Consider the following 24,820-nt stretch of genomic DNA (forward strand, 5'->3'; position numbering starts at 1 on the left):
CAGCAGGCGCGGGGCCGGCGCGCTCCGTCCAATCCCGCGCCCGCCCGGTCCAAACGGCTCTCCCCGCGCCCGTCCCCCGCAAGTTTCGGCAGAAAGCGTTAAAAGCGGGACACGCGTTAGCCGTGAGGGGACGGAGCCAAGTCTCACGGATTCTCACGACAACCGCCCTCTCTCTCGCCGCCGCACGGGAACGGTGTGGTTGCCCGGGTGAGGCGGCGCGGGGATGGGGCGGCCCGGGCGCGCGGCGTGGCGAGGCTGCCTCTGCCCCCCGTTTACCTCCCCGCGAGGTCTCGCCCGGCGGCGGGAAAAACGCGGGAACCTGCCCTTCGGAGACCGGCCCCTGCCTCTCTCCGAGCCTTAAACCGAGATTTTGCTCCGACGGGGGAAGCCGAGCAGAAGCCTGCCAAAATTCGTCGCGCTTTTGTTTTTAAAGGGCGTTGAGCTTAAAAAATAAAAAAATAAATAAAAGGGGGGGAACGAGAACTCTCCTCTCCTCCTCCTGTTCCCTCCCCCCATCTCGGAAGTGTGAAAAGGCGGCTTCCCGAGCAAAGTGGCCAAGCCGGAGGATCGTCAAGCGGCCGGGCAGCCTGGGAAGGAGACTGCCAGCAGGCGCGCGCTTCCCTCCCTCCCTGCCTCCCTCCTCCCGCGCCCCGACCAAGCCAACATGAAGGAAAAGGCGATGATTAAAACCGCCAAAATGCAAGGCAACATGATGGTAAGTAGCCGGCGGCGCCTCTTCCCGGCGGTCGTTCGGGAGCAGGGAGGTCGCCGCCGCCGGGAAGGGGCGACCCGGGCCGAGCGCGGCGCCGCCTCTGCGCGGGGAGCTCCCCGCTTCGAAGCCCCCGCCGTCGATGCCTGCCTGGCCCGCCCAGCCGGGGGGGGGAAGGCGCTTCAGCTGGCGCTCGCGTGCGGCGCCCCCCTGCCTGGGGGAGCCGTTGGCCGAGGAGGGGGGAAGCAGGCGGCGGGGGGAGCGGGGGACGCGCGCGCAGGATAGCGGCCGAGCTGCCCGGGCACCTCAGGATCGGGACGCGCCTGGGCTGGCGCGCTGCCACCGCCCGCTCGCCCCCCACGGTCCCTGCCCCTTGCTGGGCGAAAGAGCTGGCGGGGAGGGGGGGCAGGTCCATCGCGCGGGCTTCTGGCGGCGAGTTGCGGGGGGGGGGGGGCGGGTGCCCTTAAAAAGAGGCTGAATTGGACCGGCTGGCGAAGCGGAGGGGCAGCGCCGCTCGGCCAACTTTGATAACTTGTTCACCGGCGCGCGTGTGTAGCTGTGTCTGTGTGTGCCCGTGCGAGGGAACGGGGGTGGCGGGACCCTCTTCCCCCGCCCTCTCCTTTTCTGCCTTTTTCCGAGGGTACAGTGGACCTCCTTCCTCCCCCTTTTTGGATGCATCCTTTAAAAAAAAGAAACAATAGATGATGCTGATTCTCGCCCCCCCCCCCCCGAGGAAACACCGGATGCCATTTTGGAGGAAACACGTTTCTCTGGCCTTCCCGCTTTGCTCGCCGGCAAGCCTTGGTGCGAACGCGTTTCGGCGGGGAGGAGAAGGGGGTGCTTCTGCCCGCGATTATTGGAAGAGGCTGACCCGGCGTCGGGGATGTTTGCGCTTGGCACTCGAGAGTGAACCTACAGAGCTCGGCGTGGGGTGGCACGTGATCTGGGGGGAATGTTCTTTCTTCCTATCATCATCATCGTCATCATCGTCGCAGTCTGCACCTAGGGGCAGGGACTCCCTAGCACCTGTTGGTAGGCGACTTTGCACGCCTTTTGCACGCTGTTTAGCCTTCCCCTCTACCGGTCCTATTTATTTGAACGGGAGCGAGGAAAGGCTGGCGCGTGTCTCTCCTGAGATAGTTAAAAACAGCAACTCGTATCGTTAGTTCTTTCACCCGAGCCCTGTGCGGGTGAGTCACTGTCCTCTTCGGCTTCTGTGGGGAGCAACTGCTGCTGTTTTTTGTCACGGTTGTCCTACTTGCCTCCCCTCCCTTTCCCCCCATGTTCTTTGAACAAGAAGGTGACCTGTGAATTGAAGGAAGGGAAGGGCCCAACAGTAACTTGTGCAAACAATTTAAAAATGGAACTGTTGCCATCTCTTTGGTTAAACCATCCAATGGAGTAAAAATTAGCTGAACCCTCTTCTCTGTTAGCTGCTCTCCTAAAGCTCATTGTCACTCTAACAACTTGGAACTGTGGCCAAAAGGACTATTTAGGGACAGAAATTATTGCCGGTTATAATTAGTCTAATTTGCATGTACTGTATGTACATGTGATTTGCATGTATGTTTTACCAATAGAAATCTATAACCCAGTGTTTCTCAACCTTGGCAACTTTAAGATACCAAGGTTGAGAAACACTGCTATAACCTATTTATCTTTTAAAGATCTCTGCCCCTAGACGCAATAAACTGCTTTGCCTTTTAAAAAAAAAGCAACCTTCCTATGTTATTTGGCAAGAACTTTTTTAAAAAGATGCTGTAAGTTTCTTTAGCGTAGAATAGATCCACATAGTTAATTCTAGGGAAAAAAGGAATAAGCTATAATAGCTGTACAGTGAGAAAGGGGTACAGGCGGATCAATTTGTCATTGAAGTTGGTGCTAAAACTGGCTGTATTCCACATTGCCATTAATTCCAGTTGTCTGGTTTGAAGTCTTGGGATGTTCTAAACGTTTGCAGATTGCATGGTCTGTGGTAGCAGTCTGTTGAGTCACGGGCCCTCACTCTCGCCTGAGTGAACATTCCTAGTTCATTTGTCTTAGCCTTTTCTGCTAAATGTTTATGTGTAAAGAGCAGAGAAAATGATCAATCCGCAAAGCTGTTCGTCCGACAGTGATTTAGAAGTGTGGAATAAAACTTCAGTTGATTACAGGTTGTGATACTCAAACAGGTTGCAGTGTTTGCAGCGGAATACAGAATATTTTCTTTTTGAAAAACCTCTCGATATTTGGAAAACTTTTGACAAACAAACCTACTGCCTAATTCTAGACATATTTGCAAAATGTCATTTACCTGTCCACGTTTTTCTACTGGTTTAATTTAAAGAGGATATTTCACTACAGAAGTTAAAGAACGTTTCTGGATTCCCTAAATTCTTATGCTTTTGCTTTATTTGATTCTGAACTTCCATGCTCCTGTTGCATATTTGTAGAACCTCTCTCATTTTAGAGGACAAATATTGGCCTGTGCTACTGCTAGTAGTTGTTACCCTTTTAGAATTATAGTTTTAAAAATAAATGGTGTACACGCATATATAACATATATAATTTATCTGTTATGACTTGTCTGCCAACAGTGTTTCAGTTAGTAACTGGCTAATAAGCTTATAAGATACAAATAGAAAATAACAGATTTTCTGTTTTCTCTTCAGCAGTCAATGATGCATCCATTTTTCTTTCAGAAGTTTTAGAAATATTTCTGCCTTTCACTCAGATACATAAAACTGTTAATTTAATGCTTTTGAGTGGTATGTCTTTGAATGCTTTCTTAGGTTAGCATTCTAACAAGTGACCAGATTGTATATGCTGATTTTTCTCTAGAAAGTTCTTTATAAATGTGCAATGTTTCATTCTTTGAGCCTGCAAGATACCCTGTGAACATTCATCATGCTGTGTATTTTTATGAATACTTTATCACAGTATTTCTGAAACCCAATATTTTGCTAACTTTTGTTAAATCAACATTTGGAGGAAAAATAGTTTTGGAACATACAGATAGTAACCGCCAGGCTTACCAAGCCATGGCAATAAATCTCAGCTCTCCAGATACTTGACCCCTTATTCATCATTTGGCATGACTTGGCAGAAGATTTGCAGACATGGCTTGCTTAGATTAAAGTCTATTGCAGACAAGAATGAAACATTAAGCACAACAGGTGATTTTCCATCCGAAGTGCAAAGACATCAACGCTGGTATAGAAGACCATGTTTCTTATTTTACTCCTGGAATTCCCTGGCCAGCATGCTGGTTGGGGAATTCTGGGAGTTGAATACATCTTAAAGTACCAATCAAAGTGAATTTTGTAGCTCAGGGTTGAACTGTGGAGTCCTTGGTGCTCTCTGAGCCTTGTTGTTTTCTTGCAGACATTTCATTGCCAGACTGGGCAACATCTTCAGTGCGAACAGGGAGAGGGCCTTGCACAGAGGCCAGAGAACAAGGCCCTCTCCCTGTTCGCACTGAAGATGTTGCCTACTCTGGCAATGAAATGTCTGCAAGAAAACAAGGCTCAGAGAGCACCAGGGACTCCACATCTTAAAGTTGCTAAGGCTGAGAAACGCTCTAGGCTTTTTCTGCTTGTCTTCCTGAATTAACAAATATTAGCCCATTCTCTTGGCTTCCTTGGAAGTAGCTGGGATGTTTTCACAATTTTCTCTAGCCTGGGAAATGCTGGTTGCTGCCTTGCCAAATTCAGCCCTTATAATGCTGTTAGCTGCATATACAGACACATTAACATAAATTGCACCCACTGTTTAATCTGGAAAGCATCTCTTCATTCTGTTGCATTCTCCACCATTCATCAAATTAATACAGAGAATGGACTGAAAATTGTAAAACTCTCAGCAGCTCAGAGTGTCAGCCTGTTTTTTCAGTGGAATGCTTTGGTAAATGGCCAAAATTTTTCTTTTACAGAGACTTTTTTTTTTACAAAAGAAAACTTCATATCTAACTGAAAACAGTTAATTCCAAGTTTGTCATATAAACTGTTCGGCATAATTCAACAGTGTTTAATGTTGGAACAGTTAGGAGAGTTCTGTCCATAAAACCCATGAAATTACGACGCATCTATAAATGTAATGGTTCCATCCTTTACCAGAAGATCACAAAAGGACTAAATGATTCTAACAGTAAAATAAAAACTCCAGTAGATTGCTTCTGAGTAAGTCTGTATCAGCTTAAGCAATAGAGAGCCAGTTTGGTCTAGTGGTTGAGGTGCTGGGCTAGAAACCAGGAGTCTGTGAGTTCTAGTCCCGCCTTAGGCACGAAAGCCGGCTGGGTGACCTTGGGCCAGTCACACACACTCAGCCCAACTTGATGCAATGTCGACTAGCCTCATCATGGTGCACCCTGGGCAACGTGACTTGTCACCGCTAAATAGTCTACACATCTGGCTGCTGGACCTCACAAGGATTTCCCAGCAAGAAAAAGCAGCACGAACACCGAACTGCTATGCCATACGATTAAAAAAAAAAAAAAAGCTTAAGCAATGTCACTAGATCTAAGTCCAACATCATTCACATATTTTGCTCTTAGTGGGTTGGTATATTTTGTAGGTAAATACAATCCATGCATAAAAGGGTGGGGAGTGTGAGGCGAAGAGAGGGAGCAGTTATGGAAACTGAACCCCAAAACAAAGTGCCAATGCATTTATTTTATCTATCTATCTATCTATCTATCTATCTATCTATCTATCTATCTACTTAAAGGTAAAGGTTTCCCTTGACGTAAAGTCCAGTCGAATCTGACTCTAGGGGGCGGTGCTCATCTCCGTTTCTAAGCCTTGGAGCCGGCGTTGTCATAGACACTTCCGGGTCATGTGGCCAGCATGACGACTCGGAACGCCGTTACCTTCCCGCCGAAGCGGTGCCTATTAATCTACTCACATTTGCATGTTTTCGAACTGCTAGGTGAGCAGGAGCTGGGACGAGCAACGGGAGCTCACCCCGCCGCGTGGTTTCGAACCGCCGACCTTCCGATCGGCAGCTCAGCGGTTTAATCCACAGAGCCACCGCGTCCCTCTATCTATCTACTTATTTATTTACAATTCACGTTTCTGACACCCACCATTAAACTGAATGAGTGTGTTTTAATGGTATAAAAACAACAGCAGCAACAACAATAACAGATGGCTCTATTATAATTGACCTTCTTGCTGTCTTTGCGGGGTTGGTATATTTTAATTTTTTTTTATAATCTTATTTTAATAGTTACTTTTATCTTTTATAATGATTGTTTTTCACTTATTCACTGTTTTTATTTAATTGTTGGATGCTGCCCAGAGTCGCCAGGTGTGAGATGGGCGGCCATATCAGTGCAATCAATCATTTATTATTAAATTTATATGCCACCTGACTCCCAATGACTGGGTGGCTTACAATCGTTAAAACGTTTAAAAACAAAGAACAACAGGAAAACACACACACAAATACCAGAAGACAGAAGAACAACGATGGCAAAGAAGATAAACCAAGGAAGGGAGGGGCATCAGTCATCCTCTTCATTCATCCTCTCCAAAGGCCTGGGCGAAGAGCCAGGTCTTTAAGGCCCTTTGAAACACCAGCAGGGTAGGAACTGTTGAAATCTTGCGGGGAACTTCATTCCACAATGGCTAAAATTCTACATGTCTCTTGTAGAATTGTCCATTGTCCTCCACAGGAAGATAAGGGAGCAGATGATATTGTTACAAGTTGATATCATGACACATCAACTTGGATGTCATTCTTGCTTCTACGGGATCAAGATGGCACCTGCCAACAGTACAATCGAAGGGTTTTTGTATGTCCATCACACGTATAAAACAGGTAGATCTTCTGTTACGTCATTGCAGCTGCCTTCATGGCTTTCTTGACCCTACCCTGCAGATGCCCCTCCATCGTTCCTTTGAGCTGGTGTTTTCACCAGAGATCTTCCTCAGTGGTAGATGCTGAATTTTCTCATCTATAGAGTTCTGCTTGCTTCAGTCAAAACAAAATACAAAATCCTTAATAACCAGTATTTTAGCAAACCGTAATGCTTTTGTAGTTATTCTTTTGTGATAGTCATGATATAAAATAGGTTGAACATTTACCTGACACTTGAATGTCAACATTTCTTTGAGAGACCACATGTAGTAGAAAGGATTGAATCCAAACAGCAAGTTTGTTAACTGTGTTAGAAACATGGATGCGGTGGGTATTCTCAGCGGAGAAATACTTACATATTTTAACCTACAATTTTTGTCAAGAAACCTTGCCAGGTAACTGTGGTTAAGCTTTCAACAGAGTTTCTGTCTGTAATGAATAGGTATTCCTGCTATCCTTACCTAGTAATTATCCAGCCAATTAAAAAAAAATAGTATTAACTTGATTTAATGGTGTGCTTGTGTAATATATTTAATGACTTTTGACATGTTGTTTTGCTTCATTTATCTCTCTACTGCAATCCATAGTTTCTTATTTTATTATTCCAAAAATGAAATGAAAGTTTTTTTAAAAATTTCAAGTTTTGGGGTATACAGTGTCTAACTGAAAGTTCTGAAATGCTTCTCTATGTAGCAAAGCAGTATTTAAACTTCAGTCCATCTGGCTCAGTAATTGTCTTCTCTGTAATGATGCATTTCATTTGCTCAGACATGCAGGGACTGTTAATAGAGCATTTTCAACCTGATTCTGGACTCTGGTTTGATTTTCCAACAACTGGATTCTTATTTTTCTACAGGTTTGTTCAACATAAAGACATGGGCATTGATATGCCCAAAGTTAAATGACTTGTTTTGGTTAAATAACATAGATTGCCTTAAAGGTATTGTCTGTGGAAACTAGAGGTATGAAGTTAACTCATTGTTTTTTTCTGCCTCATACCAGTATGCTCTAGTAATCCCTTAAATTAGTTATTGTTCTGTATCTTAAAACAGGATTTAACTTGTAACTCAGTAATTGAATTATGAACCAGCAGTGACTTTGTTCTAACCTTTCTATTGAATATAGATTATATTCAATTGAACAAAAAAGTCCATTAGATTTAGTCTTGAAAGTTACCATTCTTTTTACTGTTAATATTTCAGCAATTAATAGTTCATTCATTCATTCATTCATATTTCAAATTTAGCTACCACCCATCTCACTCAAAAAGAGTGACTCTGGGCGGTTCACAATATATGCATGCTGAGATTCTTACATGGACAACTCATTTGAATTTTCAGTAGTCTGTAAAACAATTTCTCAGATCTGCTGGAAGAAAAATATTAAAATATTACTAAAAAGTATTATTCTCTGAAAAGTTTAACAAAAGCTTCCCATTCATATTTTGACCAATTAGATCTAATAATACTTTGGTGGGTTTTTGGTAATTTGTAGTAAATATATTTCTATTTACCTTATTCATCCATTCTTAATTTTTTTTATAGTTGGTAATTTTGATTTAAAAGTGTATTTGTAATGTTGCAAATGATACAGATCTATTGTGGTATTTATGAATTAGTAATTGACTAGACAAAACAAGATTGGTGTTTGCCTGATGGTGCAATAAACCTGAATGCTTTATTAAAAATCAAATTGAGCATTAATACCTATTTTTTTTAAGCACATACTCACAAAAAAGCTAGATTTCTTATATTGCTAAGCTCATTGAAGTACACATCCTCAGTTTATTGGTTGGACCAGGGTTTCTCAACCTTAGCGACTTTAAGTTGTGTGGACTTCAGCTCCCAGAATCCCCCATGCTAGCTGGGGAATTCTGGGAATTGAAGTCCACAGATCTTAAAATTGCTAAGGTTGAGAAACTCTGGGTTGCACAGTTCAGTTCTTACTTTGCTTTGCAGTGAGTATGTATAGTATAGATTTTCAGAATTTGCAGAGGGGGAGAAGAAAAAGATGAAACTCTTTGTTTCTCAGGAAAGAAAAATAAAACTAAGACGATGGCTGTCCTATCTGCTCTGCAAAATCCAGGCAACTGCAACACCAGAGAGAACACTCTGTTTCTCCCTGCTGCCATCTAGTGTTTGTCCTGATTTTGCAGACCAGGCAGGATAGCCCTACTATCCTTTGTTGGTTGCATTTTTCAAACTTTCAGGATGTTAAAGAACAAACATGAGATGTTGATCTTTTTTCTGCAGCATTGGCCCTTCCTTCATGCATGTTTTCTCCAAAGGAGAAGTGAAGAACTGAAGGTAGGTGAGTAGGTAGGTAGATACTGATATTCTTTGGAAGCAACATAAAGCATCTAAATTGAGGACATTTTTCATGAGGTTTCAGGAGTCCTAGGTTGGTACATAGCTGGCTTCTCTGTAGTCCAACCTTCCCCAATTTGGGCACATTCCAAATCTCTGAACTTCATCTCCCAAGGTTGCTCATCAGTGACAAGGGGATTTCTAGGAGTCAGATCCTACACACTTAGAAGGGGCTCAGATTTGTGCATTCCCAGTGAATCTAAGTGAACAATTGTTTATGTTAACATACTTCCATTTTCTTGCAACTTTTTACACCACATTTTTTCTCTATCCTGTCAGTGAAATACTTTCTCTTCTGTTCAGCCCTTCTTCAGTCTTGCTTTTTAGATCATTCAGATTTGTCAACGTAACTGTCTTCTTTCAATTTAAGTAGTGGATTATGCAAGGGTAAATTGGGTAATAAAATGTAATGAATGCTTCAGTCAGGAAGAACTTTTTCTACATTCTGTCTTTTGGTCATTTGATGGCCTTGCTAATTGCTCTTAATAGGTTTTAACGTCCTCTCAGTTCATATTCTGGTCAATACATTTGGCAAGAGAGTACAATATCATTGTTCCCCATACAATTCCTTGTGCAATTGGAAGAGCCGTAGGTTAGAAATGAGCATCTCGACTTACCTAGAGATCCTGTTATACAGGACATGTGCTAGGAAGGAGGAGGTGGCTGTAATTTGTGAAGTCAAGATGGGTAATAAATCCCTGTGTGATTGAACAATACCCTTACTGACACCTTGTGAAAATCAATGAACTAGGTTTGGGAAAAAGGCACAATTATTCTGTAATTTATGTAATTGTATCCACTTAAACAAGCTATTAACTTGGCATGTTAAGGTGGTTTTACTGAACGTACTTAATTTGGGTCAGAATGTTGCCTTAACATTCTATGTTCCTTTCATTTAAATGCATCTCTCACCGAATAGTTACGGATGTGTCACTTACTAAGACAGAACATGCATTTATGTCTACTTCTTTTAAACTCTGGTAGACAGCTGTGGGCCAAATTCAGCCCTTTCAGCACTCTGTTTATGGCCCTGTAGCATTCCAAGGTTGCGCTGTTTAAATTGCCCCTTTTTCGTCCAAACCTGTGCTATATTTGGGGTTTGGGAAGATTGGGGGCTGGGCATATAGTAATAATTCCACTTCCACAAGCTAAAAAAATATCAACCATTCCTCCTCTGGTGATACCACCACATCACCAGATGGCATCCTGAAGCCCTGCAGAAGATCAAGCTGCTTCGTTGCAACCCCTGATCCCTCAAAAGTTTCCCACTGTTGCTCTAAGTCATGATGTAGACCTGCCATCACCCTTCCTTCTTTCTCAACCTTGGTAGTGTATGGGACACCACTGCAGTGTTCATAGGTATGTAACACTAAGCTATGATTTGCTGACAAACCCATAGTGGATGATTGGTAAAATAATGGTCAATTTGGTTGACAGATTATCTCATCAATTCAGCCCATGAGAAGAGATCTTGGAAAAATCATTTCAGAGAAACTTTGCCTTGATTAATTTACAGTACACAAGGCTGGGAAGTTTGTAATAAAGTTTCCAAGATTCTAGACTTACAACAGACGAGCATTAAAAACACCTTGCTGAAGTCTATGTAGTTCTTGCTTCTTCAGTCTTGCCAGCTACACAAGGCTTGACCCAATCTCATTATGGTTTATTGCAGTTGTGAATCCGATGAAGTATAGTAATTAATGTGTCCGAGAGCTCGCTGGGAGTCGTTGGGCTGGTCACAGTCCCTCAGCATAACTAACAACACTGTTGTGCAAACAAAAGGAGGCCCCTATATATGCCACCTTAAGCTCTCAAATTATGTTATGTTAGTGCAGTGAACAACTATAACCCATCTGTGATAGAGATAGTGAATAGACACACAGAACAACTTTCTGTATGTCTTTGCAACTTTCAGTCTCAGTTGCAAAGTCTCTGTCTACCATATAGACATAGCAAAAGTCTCCTGATGTTACTTTCTACAGCTGAATCTAGGAACTAAAAAAGTAGTAAATGGTAACAAGTCACTAAACAAATGGATCTGTGCCATAACTTCAGGGTCCATCTCCAGATCCTCTTAAAAGATAGTTCTATGGAAGTTGGCCTTCAACCTTAACCATTTTCTTTGTAGTAGTGTCTGCAGGGGGGTGTTAAAATTGGCATGATAGCAGACTGGGTGTCACAGTGCAAGTTCTCCTTTTATGTCAATGTCGTATACATATTCATAGAGGGTGGGGCTTGCTCGTTATGCTCTTTCCTTCATGTTACCAATTTTGACACACACACACACACACACACTCTGGATGCCACTGTTTCCTTGCTATCTTAACTCTCTTGTCATAGATGTGCTAGTCTACAATCCACCTAAGGACCTTGTAGGAACAGACCCATCCAAGGACCTGTCCCCTGTGGTGGCCTGGTGGATGTCTCCGGGAAGTGTATAAATGGGGCATGAATACAGTATCGCCCTCCCATTTGTTCCCCAAGAACTGAAATACTGAAGCTTGCTTTCTCCAATACTAGAAGCAGAACAGCTATTTTTATGATGAATGGATAATGGATTTCAACAAACATGGATTCTTGGCTGTTTGTGATCAGATACAACTGAAATTTTGATTTCGTTTTTCCACCAATATCCACTAATCCTTTTTGGAACTGTGTTAGCCAGTCCATGCAGTATGACCTATGCTAACTGTGATGAACAGATACACATTTGCCTTTCATAACAGCCTCTAATTCCTGCTTTCTAACTCATTTTGTATCTTACATAACTAGACCAAGTGGGCTGCTTCATGGGCGATATAGTTAATTGGATGTACAGGCATGGCATTCTGGCTACTCTGTAAGAGGAAGCTGGAATAACAGGTCTGTGGTCTAAAGTGTCGTGGCTCTTCTACCCACGCAGCATTATGGTCTATCCCAGCCCTTCTCAACCTTTTGACCCTGGGGGGACCCTTGAAATATTCTTCAGGCCTCAGGGAACCCCTGCACATTCAGGCTCAAATATAGGCCAGAAGTTACCAAATTATTATATCCGTTTCATGTGTAAAAGGTAAAGGTAAAGGTTTCCCTTGACGTAAAGTCCAGTCGTGTCCGACTCTAGGGGGCGGTGCTCATCTCCGTTTCAAAGCCTTGGAGCCGGCGTTGTCCATAGGACACTTCCGGGTCATGTGGCCAGTATGACTCACGGAACGCCGTTACCTTCCCGCCGAAGCGGTACCAATTAATCTACTCACATTTGCATGTTTTCGAACTGCTTGGTGTGCAGAAGCTGGGACGAGCAACGGGAGCTCACCCCGCCGCGCGGTTTCGAACCGCCGACCTTCCGATCGACAGCTCAGCGGTTTAACCCGCAGCGCCACCGCGTCCCATGTTTCATGTGTAGGCCTGTCTATATGCATTAACAGTGTTCTTAAACTAAAAATAATGAAACTTACCTCTTTAATGTGAAGTTGCCCAAATTTGAAATAATTTTTTAAATCATGATCTCCCAGGGAACCCTTAGTGACCTCTCGTGGACCTCTGGTTGAGAAACCCTGGTTTACTCCCTCTCTTCTAATTTCTCTCACAACGTTATTGCCCACTCACATGAGAGTAACCGTAATTAATATGCCCTCCAACCCATCCTGGTTCTGTAGCTTACAAGATACATCAGTATCTACCACCACCACCATTGCTAGTTAGAAAACATGAAAGCTAAAACAGTGCCCTTAAAAGGTCTGGGAAATAAATGCTTGAACTCTCTCCTACGCTGTAGTCAAGTGGGTGATGGTTTGAATTGTAGTGGCAATTTATTCTATAATTCAGCCCCAACCTAGAAAAAGCTGAACTACTTACCGATGTCAAAGGTATCTGTGGCAGGAGCCATAAATGGTTCTCTACCAGAAGGGCAGAATAGACTGTATAGGAGAAGGTAGTCCTATAAAAAGTTTAAGGTACACCAGAATACCTTAAACTGGTCTAATGAATGAATTGGCCACTGTGAGAAATCCCCAGACTTGAAGACAACAAGCCAGACTCTGATGATAATAGGGAACTTTGGCTAAAAGAATGAGGCCAAGGTGAAATAGAGAGTTCCTATTGCAAGATGTAGCCAGTCTGAAAGGAGACAGACCATCTACGAGGATAAACAGCAGCAAAACAAAAGCAGTGTTAGAGCACAGAAAAGAGAAGGTATTAACCTGGTTGGAGTGAAAAATGAGTGGCTTGGTTGTACACACGTGTCTGAAAGGACACGAGGCCAACAAGGTGCCAGATAAGTCCAGAAGGAAAAAGGATCTTCCAGGGGATAGGCTGCAGTGCAGCATATAAAAGGAAGGGACCAAGAAGCTTCAGGATCTGGACCTAAGTTCTTCCAACGCCCTAGACCAGTGTTTCTCAACCTTGGCAACTTTAAGATGGGTGGACTTCAACTCCCAGAATTCCCCAGCCATCCTAGCACTGAAATTCAGTTCCTAGCACTGAAGATGTCACCTAGTCAGGCAATGAAGCATCTGCAAACCAACAGCCAAGCTCAGAGAGCACCAGGGACTCCACAGTTCAGCCCTGAGCTACAGAGATTCTCTTCTATTGAAACTCTTTCCCACACCACTTGAATACAAGTACTAGTAGCTCTGGAAATCACCCAGGCTGCGAGAGACCTCCTCAGTGCCAACCACAGCGTATGAAACAGGAGGGTATAGTACTCATTAAGAAGAAATGTGAATGGAAAACCAAAATAAAAAGAATGGCAATGTATTTGAATTGCCTCAAAAACATGGGAGTAAACATACAGTGTGCAAGCTGCATAACAGCCTCATCCAAGAATACCTTGGTAGCATTTACATTCGTGTGTTTGCAAAGGGAGTGGAGATGAAGACCCGTTCCCTCATTCAAGTGATTTTGTTTTCAGTTTGGTAATACCAGTCAGCACTGAAATTGAAATACTGATTATGATGCTTAGGTGCCATCAAGTCAGTGTGAACTCTTAGCAACCACACGGAGAGGTCTTCTCCAGGATGATCTGTCCCCAACCTGGTCCTTCTGATCTTCCAACAAGGCACCATCACCACTGTAATTGAATTCATCCCTCTTGCTGCTAGTCGTCCTCTCCTCTTCTTTGCTTCCACTTCTCCTGGCATTATAGATGTCCCAAGGGAGCTAGGTCTTTGCATAGTGCATCTGAAGTGTGATAATTTGAGCCTGGTCATTTGTGCCTCGAGTGAGAAAAAGACTAATGCAACTACAGAAATGCTAAGTGCCAACTGTAAACCATTATATGAATGCAAATTTAGACCAAGCTCATTTTAGCACTAATTGGATTATGAACCCTTCAAACCCTGTACAACAGCAAGCTAGTTTGGCCCAAGAATGCCCATAAATGCACCTCTTGAGCATTCACATTTAGGCGTATACCGAAAACAACAACAACACGTGGGACGTTCCTCAAGGTTGACTGTAGCTTCCTATAGAACTGCTGCTCTGGTGTAGATGTGGAAACGGAAGTGGGATATTGGAAATTGCTGTCTGTTCTTCCTTGGGCAGGTGTTCTAAAAGAAATGAAAGAGCTACAGATTCCCTTGCGAGTGAAACCTCTATTAGCTTTTGTTGCTTCTCCAGAAATGAAAGCCTCGTTATGGGGGCATGAAAAATACTTTTGCTAATACTTGCTTATAATACGCTCTTGAGGCTGAGCCTTAGTAAATAACTGTTTCCTCCTGCAAACTGTACATACCTATCCCATTAAAATAATATTTTGCTGTGAAATGTTGCCCGCCCCCATCTCTGTACAGTTTGGTATTGGGATTTTGAAATGTTTCTATGTGCACAGAAACTAGATTTTGTGAAAAGGTTTTAAGACTGTGCTTACAATGAGAATCCCTTTCAGATGACCAGAAACAGCACTTTATAATGTGATGGTCCTTCCTCCAAAAAAAACAACAACACCCTAATACTGTACACGTTTTTATAATTTATTTATTTATTTATTGTTCAAATTTTGTCACCACCCATCTCCCCCAAAAGAGGGACTCTAGTATTATTAGTATTTGCAGCACTTCCAACATCTCAAACAGAAAAACTCTTAACAGTAGAAATGACTGCAGTGCCTGATCTATCTCTGGATCCCCATTATTCATTTACTTTTTCCGCCATCCATCACTTCAGTGCTTTTTAAAGTAAAATCTTTGTCCAAAGGCCTTGCAGTCTAAAATGTGTGAGAGGGGACTCAACAGAAACAAGGATAAATAGAGGAAATAAAATATAGCTGAGTTTCATTTATATCTACTTAGACACATTCCATTGGACCCTGTGCTAAAGCCTCCAAGGAAGAAAATGACGCTTTGGTGTCGGATACAGTGCTAAAAGATCTAATTACTGTGTGTGTCAGGTCCACTAGTTAGACCAGACCAGGAAATCAACTTGACAGGAAGGCAAAAACTACTTTTACTGAGCTTGGCTGTAAGAGCAGAATCTTGCACGTCTGACAAGTCTGACTTCTTCCCCTCCTTGTACTTCAGTGAATTAAGGAGGTGTCTGCCCAAGCCGCTTCTGAATATTATCTTGTTTCCTGGGGCTTAAAAAATGTTTCAGCCTCCTTTTCCTAGCTAACGGCTCTTGCATATTTCCTTTAAGGTCCTTTTCCTTACTATCTATAGCAGCCTTTCTCAACCTTTTGACCCTGGAGGAACCCTTGAAATATTTTTCAGGCCTCGGAGAACCCCTGCACATTCAGGCTCCAGTAGAGGCCACAAGTTACAAATTACATTTGTTTCATGTGTAGGCCTGTCTATATGTATTAACAATGTTCTTGTCATGAGTACTGATGGTGAGCAGGAGGGGGCCCCTATCCAGGGAGAAAAACGCATGTGTAGTTCAGGGGCTTTGAACCTTCCTTCTAAGAAACTCAGAGCAGACCCGCCTTAATTTTGGGGTTTGTCTGGGAAGGTTTCTCACAGCCTTTCAGTTTGGCAGGATTTTCTACTGTAATAGACAATGAACACTAGAAGACCCAAGATACTGTCTCAGCATGGTTCTTCGCTCGAAGATAGGACAGTTCTTGAACTAAAAATAAAGAACGAAACTTACCTCTTGAATGTGAAGTTGCCTGAATTTGAGATACTTTTTTTAAATAAATCGTGATCTCCCAGGGAATCCCTAGTGACCTCTCACAGAACCCAAGGGTGCCATGGGACCCTGGTGGAGAAACCCTGCTCTACAGCAGTGATTCTCAACCTTGGCAACTTTAAGCTGTGTGGACTTCAACTGCCAGAATTCCCCAGCTGCCATTGGGGAATTCATTGCTCTGCAGTGACTGAGCCTTGTCTTGCTATAGCGAAGTAGCTTGAGATGATAATTCAATTACAGGCAAAATAGGGACTCCCTTATATTGATTCTTGCTTAGTCTAGTTGCAGGCTGTGAGTAAGGCTGTGTCCTGTCATTGTCATAAAGGCATCTGAACAGTTTGTCCTATGTCTCGTAAGAATGGGGTATGTACTTCTGCTCAGGTGGAACAGAGACTTCAGAAGAAAATCTATGATAGATAGTATAGTGCATATCTGCGTCTAGAGATCTGCAGTACTATTAACCACTCAAAATTGTGAAGACATAAGTTTACCCAACATAGAAAAAAGGAGTGGGGCAGTTGCCACCTTGACTTTTTTTGACCCTCCTTGCCACAGATGTCTCTGCAGTGAGGAGAAAAAGCTGCTGTTCATCATCCTCCATAGTATAATTGTAGAAGATTCTGGAAGGTTCTGGAAGATTTCAGAAGGTTCTGGAATATATTACTGGAAAATGAAGGTATAAGAAAGAGTAAAATGCTGTAACATTTTCATGTCTTCAGAACAACCAGAGTCAAGTTTGTTTGGCATTTTGTTTCTTGTCTTTAAGAGCCGGGAAGCTGCAGGCAGGCAGGACAAAAGCTGCATTAAGGGTTAACCCATTAAAATTATTTTAAATTAAAGCAATATATAAATGCTGTTTTTACGTACCAGCTATAACCCATAAATATTACTTAGTCCCATTAACCTGTTTCTTCTAACTTAGTGTGCCTGAGTTCGCAAATGAACCCTGTTTAATGTGAGTCATATTTAAAATTTTCCATAAGAACTAGAAGAGAATTGATTCTGGGGGAGCGCTAAATGGATTTCCAAAATGTTCTCTCCCTTTAAATTACCAGCATGTATTAGATGACAGTAATTGTTTTTGTAACACTGGAAATTAGCAAATAGAATTCAGCCAAATAGCCTGGCCAGCAAGAAACTTATCACAATTTAAGAAATATATTTGTGATAACCTGTTTCCTCTGAAAAGATTGTTCTTTCTAAAGTATAGCTTAAATAGAAATTAAAATGTGCAAAAAATAGAGGTTGCAAACTTCTAACTTGTAAAAAGGCTCCTAAAATCTTGAATTTGAGGGTTTTTTTAAAAAAAAATAAATATTACTGTGAGCTCATTTCTATGCTGCATAAGGTAGGGAGAAGTTTTCAGTACAATCAACCCAACAGGAATGTTGTTGAGAAGGAAAATGTGTTACATTTTCCACATTGAACTTCTGGTGGATAAAAGGTGGGATATAAATCTAAGCAATAAAATAAAAAGTATGGGCTAAGTTCATGCATTTGGCTAAGACAGGCGTTTCTGGCACCATGATGCCCTAAACTGTCTGGGGGAATTCTGGGAGTTGAAGTCCATACATTTTAAAGTGGCTGAGGTTGAGAAACACTGCCCTAAATTAATAAATTTGTGTGACCTCATTCCAGAAATCTGTGACTCCCCATCAGATTTCCTTACGATCTCTCAGTTCATGAAACACAATTGGAGAACCCCTGGATTAAGCCATAAATCATGATTTATTAACCACAGTGCCTAGGTTCATCGTGTTGGATTATACTCAAAACCCAACTGGACAGCATCAGTACTGTTGTGGCCAGCAGGAGCCAGTGGGAACTTCAGCACAAAGAACAGTTCCTTCATGGTTCTTGTGGTCTGAATCCCTGCCCAGTAAATTCCCCCGTATTCTATTTGCCACTTATCCATGATCTTTTCTAGCCATCTGCACCTTCTTTTTTTTTTTTTTTTTGGGATCTTCTCATCAAACACACTATTTGAAATTAATGCAGGCAGTTTCTGCACGCAAGGTAGCATGTAAGTATTAGCTTGTGTTGACTTCTGAGATGAACTGCAGCATGCCTAGCACACACTGGGAAAAAAAGTATGAACATTCCCATTATGGACTAAGTTTTAATTATCTTAAATAAGTGATACCTATCTGTCTTGCACAGGGGTTGCATGATAATTCTAATTAATTGGTGCTTAAGAGAATGCATGGCTATCATCTCGTGAAAGATGCTGTTATAGATGCAAATGTGTGTCTCCCCAAATGGCTGAATATTTAAATTCTCTTTCTTTCATGTTCATTATAATTCTGCACAGCAACTTGTGAATGCAGTGGAGTGGGCCTGTACTTAAGTACAACAGCAACTACTGCAGCTCTAATTGTATGTACAGGTAGTCCTCACTTAATGACCATTCGTTTAGTGACAATTCAGACTTACAATGGCGCTGAGAAAACCAACGTGCAGCTGGTGCTCACACAAAGCAGACATCTGTAGGAGGTTGTGAAGATAAAAAAAATTTCTTAATGGGGAAAGGAGCAATAAAACAGGTGGGCGGGAGGGTAGTAATGTGAAAGCAACATGAACTTATGCTTTGTAGCACATTGAGAAAAAAAAGTTACATATAGAGAGAAATTCATCATTTGGAAGTTAGTGTTTTATTGCATTCAATGAAATGTATTAGTTTCTCATGGATGGTTTAATACAAATAAAGTCCCTTCGTTTTGCTTCAGCCAGATTTTGCCTGGAAATAGCAGGCATGAGATGTGCGTTTTGTTTAACCTGTGCTTTATGGTGAGAGGAGCTTCTGAATTTTAGCACTGCTTGAATGTTGGCAGCAATCATGCCCGTAATTGTGTGTAAGGGCAAAGAGGTTTTTGATCATGTATAATAAATTAAGCATTTTCTAGGATCTCTAGCCACTTAGGCGTTCCTCAATTTCCAGACAATGTACTGGATTAATAGTGGTTGAATATTACAACAAATGGAAAAGCCTGCTGTATGGTAATGTTGGTTTTGCTTGTTCTTAAGAGTGTAACTGCTTGACTGGTGTTGACAACAAGACTTTATTGTTACTAAGATAGAGGAAGAAAATTGCCACGGCCACTGTTTCTACGCTCAATTTGGAATCAAAATTGAGAACAGTTTCCAAGAACGGCTCTTGCATCTTGCTGAGAACCTTCTCCTGTTCTATAAGCTGAATAAAATCAATGTGTTTTTTTTCCTTCTAAAACTTAAGTTTGAAATGTATTACCTAAGGGTGTGTGTGAAACAGAAAGCATGTTTTGTTTCAAGCTCAAAACAAACATCACATCCAGGATGTCCCATCAAGAAGTTTTTAAGTTTCTGCCCCTCCTACTAGATCTGGCAGAGTGGACATGCTCCAGGTATCACTGGTGAGACGGTGTCACCTGATGGGCTCCAGGAAACATGCCTTCTTCGTCATAGTGCCTGTCTTGTGACAGTGCCCCCTTGAGATCTGGACTGCCCTGGTGCTGTTGGCCTTCCAGAAGACTGTGGAGATTGGGCTGTTCCCCCATACGCTATGGCCAGGATGTTGAAAGCTCTGGCAGAAGTGTGGTTTTGTTGCACGTTGATAATGTGAGTTTTAGGGGTCTCCACCCTGTTTTCTTTTGCATTGGATTTACAGGTAGTCCTCAGCTTACAACCACAACTGGGACCAGAATTTCCATTGTAAGTCGTTGCAGTCGTAAGTCAAGTCACCATGTGACCGCACCTGATTTTACGACCATTTTTACAGTGGTCATTAAGCACATTACTGCAGGATGCTGCAACCAGTCATAAATGCGAGCTGGTTGTCAAGCACCCAAATTGCGAACACATGACCGTGGGGGTGGTACGATGGTCGTAAGTGTGAATACAGGTCGTAAAGCACTTTTGCCAAGGCCGTCATAACTTCGAACCATTGTTAAACGAACGGTCTTAAGTCAAGGACTACCTGTATATAGCTTATTTTACTTTTATTTTTATTACTGTTCTGTTCCTCTGGATAGATGAGCAGCTCTGTGAAGTAGCTAAATAAATAAATCTCAAGAGTGTGCATTGCAGTTTTTCTCCAATCATCTTTTCAGAGGTTTGTTAATTAGATTGTGGGTTGCATGCTTAATCTCTCAAAAATGTACATATCGAACTGGAATTCAGGCCAAGGTGTGTGCCATATCTGAGTTCTTCTGATACGCCAGTGTTCAAAATTACCTTTCAAACAACCAAGCCAAACACATTATTTAAGCCAATATTGTTTTATGAATTTCATGGCTTAAATATTTTGTTATGTCAGAACTTAAGACCCGAATTCCTTTCTCAATTATTTCCTTGGAACGGAAGGACACAAGAAAACCACCATGAGCAGTCTGTCTCTATAAACCCTTTTTCTGTCTGAAGATATCATCATTAAACTGAAGATGGTAGTCTTCCTACTCACAGGCCCGCAATTAGGGTCTGTGTCACCGGGGCAAACATGGATTCCGCACCCATTTTGCCCCCCCCCCCAGTGCGGTGCCAGGGGCACATGCCCCGCTTGCCCCTGCACCCCACCCCCCATCGCGGCCCTGCCTACTGAACTGAGCCCTAGCAATATTGGGACTGTTTTTTGCAGGAAGCCTATGACTTACTCACAAACAACACTTTTATCGCAGGGTATGAGGGGATTTTGTAGAAAACGCCATTTTAAAAAAATTAAACTTGTTTATAACTTACTTATTAAATCTGTTTTTAATCTGGTCCTGGAATGTTCTAGAAGAATAACAGTGGCACCTTCTGCAGTGGTAGCTTCTAATTTTGCTTTCATAAGCATGGCTATCAACAAAAGAAATCGTCATAGAGAGAGAAGGGTGGGAGGTTGACAAGCATTAATAGCATCATTATGCTCAGAAAGCAGGAAAAAAAAGCGTCCATTAATGTATTTTACTGCAACCAGCAGTGATTATTTTCAGTGGAGCTCTGAAGAAATGATTCAAATATATCTTTGGGCCATCCTAGGGGAAATCATGGAGCTTCTCATATCCAAGCATTACATTCAGGCATGTTTTTTTTTTCTTTTTTATAGGTGAGAAAGCTTTTCTGTGATATATGCTAAATACGTGTTTTGATGAAGCTTGAAGCAGTGTATGTCAAGAAGAAGAAGGAAGCTAGACTCTCTTCCTCCTATAAAAAAGAAGCTTTAAGCTATAATTCCAGTGTTTATAGCTTCCGCTCCTGAAAATGGTTTGCCTGACCTTGAATCCAAAATGCTACTGTAGTAAATGGAAATCCGCTGTAGCCAGATTCATTCAGTAACTGCTCCAGGGAGATAAATAAAAGAAATATGAGTCATGCTTTCACATGTTCGCTGGTGTTTGAGCTACAATGAACTGAGGGTGGGAAAGTTACTGAGATGGCAAGGTATGTTCCTGAGGAAAACAGAAAGAACAAATGTATACAAATCATTGTATACAGATGGCACCAAACCGTTGAAGCCTGTAGGGAAGAAAGCTGGAGGCGCCAAATCTTTCTGAGAAAGCCTCTGGGTCTTCAGATCTTGATTTCCACCTCCTGCTTTGGGGTGGTGGCTTGGTCATTCCTACTGTTTAAGCTCGCATTATCCCCATACCGCCTACATATGTGTGATGGGCTGTGAGAATAACCTTGAGAGAGAGGAGGAAGAGCTACAGTCCAACCACTCTGATAAGAGAAATCTGAGTTCAGAGGAGGGATGGGGTGGAGAAAGCATCTCTGAAGGGACCCTCCCTAGTTCTCTGGAAAATAAAGGCAGGGGAGGGAGGGAGTGTTTTCAGACTTGCAAGATTCAGTTATTGTAACCTTACAATAAAGGTAGTGTTAGTACTCATGGTTTTGGTTTCCTGTCTGGACTACCTCTGAGGATTGACAGCATGAGAGAGAGAGGCTCACATAGTCTGTGGCTTTTCTAGTGATTAAAAGGTCCAAATGCAAAGTAATTTTTATATTACCATCTCCTGGCCGTGCAGTATAGAGGAAGGACTCACCCCTTCCCCCCCTCACCTAGAAGATAGGTCATAAGAGATTAACAAAATCAAAATTGAGAGAGAGAGAGAGATGTTTTAAAAACAAATGAACCCTTTAGTTTTAAGTATTAAAAAGTTGATATTCAGTGTGGAAGAAGGTAATTACAGGGTGCCCAAATCACAGTAAAACAGCAGCTTGCAAATTAATTAAAGAGAAAAGTTGGAAAGAACATCCAAACTCCAGACAGTCCACTAGGTGGTGCTGGCGTGCTACAAGTGAAGCCTTCTCTGCAGAATCTCCATAAAGGGAGAATTATATCTTCCTCAATGAAGGCCAATGTTAAACACTGAATTTCATAAATTGTAAAGATTCATTTAAAAAAGAGACTTAACACAACACAGCAAACAAACAAAAAACCTAGTGTGCATTCCTGGCTCTAGGTAGCTCTGTCTTCAAAAATGGAAGCCAGGCTTTGCTTCTGGGCCTGGACTTCTCCAGCTTCTTGGAGAAGCTGCTTGGAGGTTCTGCCTGTTCATTATTGGGGAGATGGACATTGTGTTCTTTCTCCAGCCTCTTTCCACTGACTTCCCCACCCTTCTGCCCTTTCTTTTCTAAAGGCCACTCCTTTTCTGTTTCCAGCAAAGTGAGGGACTGGGGTAACCTGACTCTGAACATGACCAAGCGCCTCCTCTCACAAGGAAGTGGGTTGCACATCTGAGCTTGCAGACTCGCATACAGGCTACATTCACAAGCCCATCGTAGGCTTTGCCCTGCGCTGATTATCCTGAGTCTCAATGTGGACATTTGAGCAGAATAGTCAGGAAAAAGTCAGTGCTAATAGGATTATTTAAATTTTTGCTTGCACTAATCTTTGGTTTATAGAAAATGGCAAAACTCCGACTGGATGACTATTAAGAGTACAGTACAGAAATATTAACATCTGGAGGCCAAGTTAGAAGAGTAAAGCATTCACGTTCTCAAAATTTAGATAGTCTAATTTTTATATTTTATACATACACCCACATATGAGTGCATGAGGCAGATCAGTAAGCCTTGTTATTCCTCAGATTTATCTTTGTCTGTTCTTTAGTGTCTTAAGATCTCTCTGCAACCTTTGTATGATATTGGAAGTCAGCTAGAGAGGCATAAAGATGTAGAATGCAGAGGAATATGATTGTTGGATTTTTTTCCCCCTCATCTGTGCTTTACATTTTTCTTACAACCTGGCATTATATATGGCTAAAGCAACTGGATTTAGCCAAGAGTTAAAAAACAATATACACACATCAACATTTTTTCTTTATTGGTCTCATATGTTTGATTCTGCAGTAATTTTCACCCAGAAAGAACGCCAAAATTCAGACTATATTAATGGCTTTTCTACAAGAAATCATAAATATTCATTCGGAATTTACAATATACAAAAAATGGTGTGTCAGAAAGTATTAAAATGCGGAGGTCTTTCCAGAGGACAACTGTGGAGAATCACAGAAGTAAAATGGCAACACACTTTGCAACATTTAAAGTGTTCAGAATTTTATGAGAACTTTAGTGAAATTAAATGTATGAAGCATTGGAACATAATGATGGATTTTTGGCTTCTGGTAATTAATTCTTCAATTACTGATTGGTGTGTTACAGATTCAGCATGAGGTTAAGGAAACTGAGGACTTTTTTTTTTTTAGTTTTGGATTCAGAAAACTTGAATTTACCTTGAATTTGCTTTCGTATTAGTTATTACCAAAACCCATCCAAATTTTATTGTTAAATTTAAGGATTATATGCTATTACTTCTAAAGAAGAAAAGATTAAGTATTAATGATTCTCTTTAATTATATCAATTTTTCTTCAGAATTTGGGACAGAAGAGATTTGGCTGAAATTAAATAACATACATGCAATTAGTAACTAAGGGAATTAATAAGTAAACAGACCTCTGTTCTAAATCTGGACTCTGCCATGAAGTAAGGACCTTTCCCCACTGTGGTCTGGATTAGGGCACTTAGCCATAATAAGCTGTAATTAGTGGATATAAAGTTCCTTTGGACAAAATCCTGACATTTAAACAACAATTCATGCAGTTCAATATTTGGGGACCTCGTATATCAAACCACAGATAATAAGGTGTCATGTGTGAAACTAGATAACTGTAGCTTAGTCAGAATATTGTGTTTAAAGCAACATATTGTTTAAAGAAGGGGTGATGGAACTTAGAGCAGGTATGGATAAGGGAGAAAGGAATTTGTTGATCAACCGAGGTGTGAATTAGTTCCAGGAGAATTTAGGATAGATCCTTGGGTGCAGTCATATTGAATGCACCCATTCTCTGGAGAGAGAGACCCAATTCAAACCCCGTCTCTAGGGTTGCTGTTTCACAGCTCACTTTCCTTCATATGGCTGCTCATGTAGAGGAAAATAAGTGCTTTGGAAATCTTGAAATCCTAGGAGGAGGCAGATATAAATGTAACCAATAAATAAATCAAATAATTCAGAATTTACATTTTCAGACATGTAATTTATACCTCAAAGCATGGATTGCTTTTTCTATTTTCCTTCTAGTGGAGTAATATTCAAAATAATTATCCTACCATTTGTGGGAAAGCTTCTGTACAAACCATTTCCCTCTACAGTTTAATGTTTTATCCTGTACGCATAAATACTTCCCTAACACATATTTTCTCATATAAATTGGGCCTTTCTAACGTTTTTCCCTAATCATTTATTATAGCTCTGAGCAATGCATTTCAATTGGTTTTACAAACATTTTTATGAAGATATCCTGAAGAGCAAGGTCTAAACAATTGGATTGTAGGTTTTAGTACCTCAATTAT

At 41.6% G+C, this 24,820-nt stretch overlaps 1 protein-coding gene across 1 annotated transcript in view; it reads left to right on the forward strand.

Moving 5' to 3' along the window:
- The first annotated feature begins 663 nt into the window (after positions 1–663).
- Positions 664–24,820, forward strand: part of DPP6 (dipeptidyl peptidase like 6) — a 446,699-nt gene continuing 422,542 nt past the window's right edge. The window contains exon 1 of the mRNA XM_063303370.1: positions 664–715. Coding sequence (XP_063159440.1) covers positions 665–715 — 51 coding nt within the window. The 5' untranslated portion in view covers position 664. The remainder of the gene's footprint in view (positions 716–24,820) is intronic.

This window comes from Candoia aspera, chromosome 4 (assembly GCF_035149785.1).
Source record: "Candoia aspera isolate rCanAsp1 chromosome 4, rCanAsp1.hap2, whole genome shotgun sequence".
In the NCBI taxonomy this organism is placed as follows: domain Eukaryota; kingdom Metazoa; phylum Chordata; class Lepidosauria; order Squamata; family Boidae; genus Candoia; species Candoia aspera.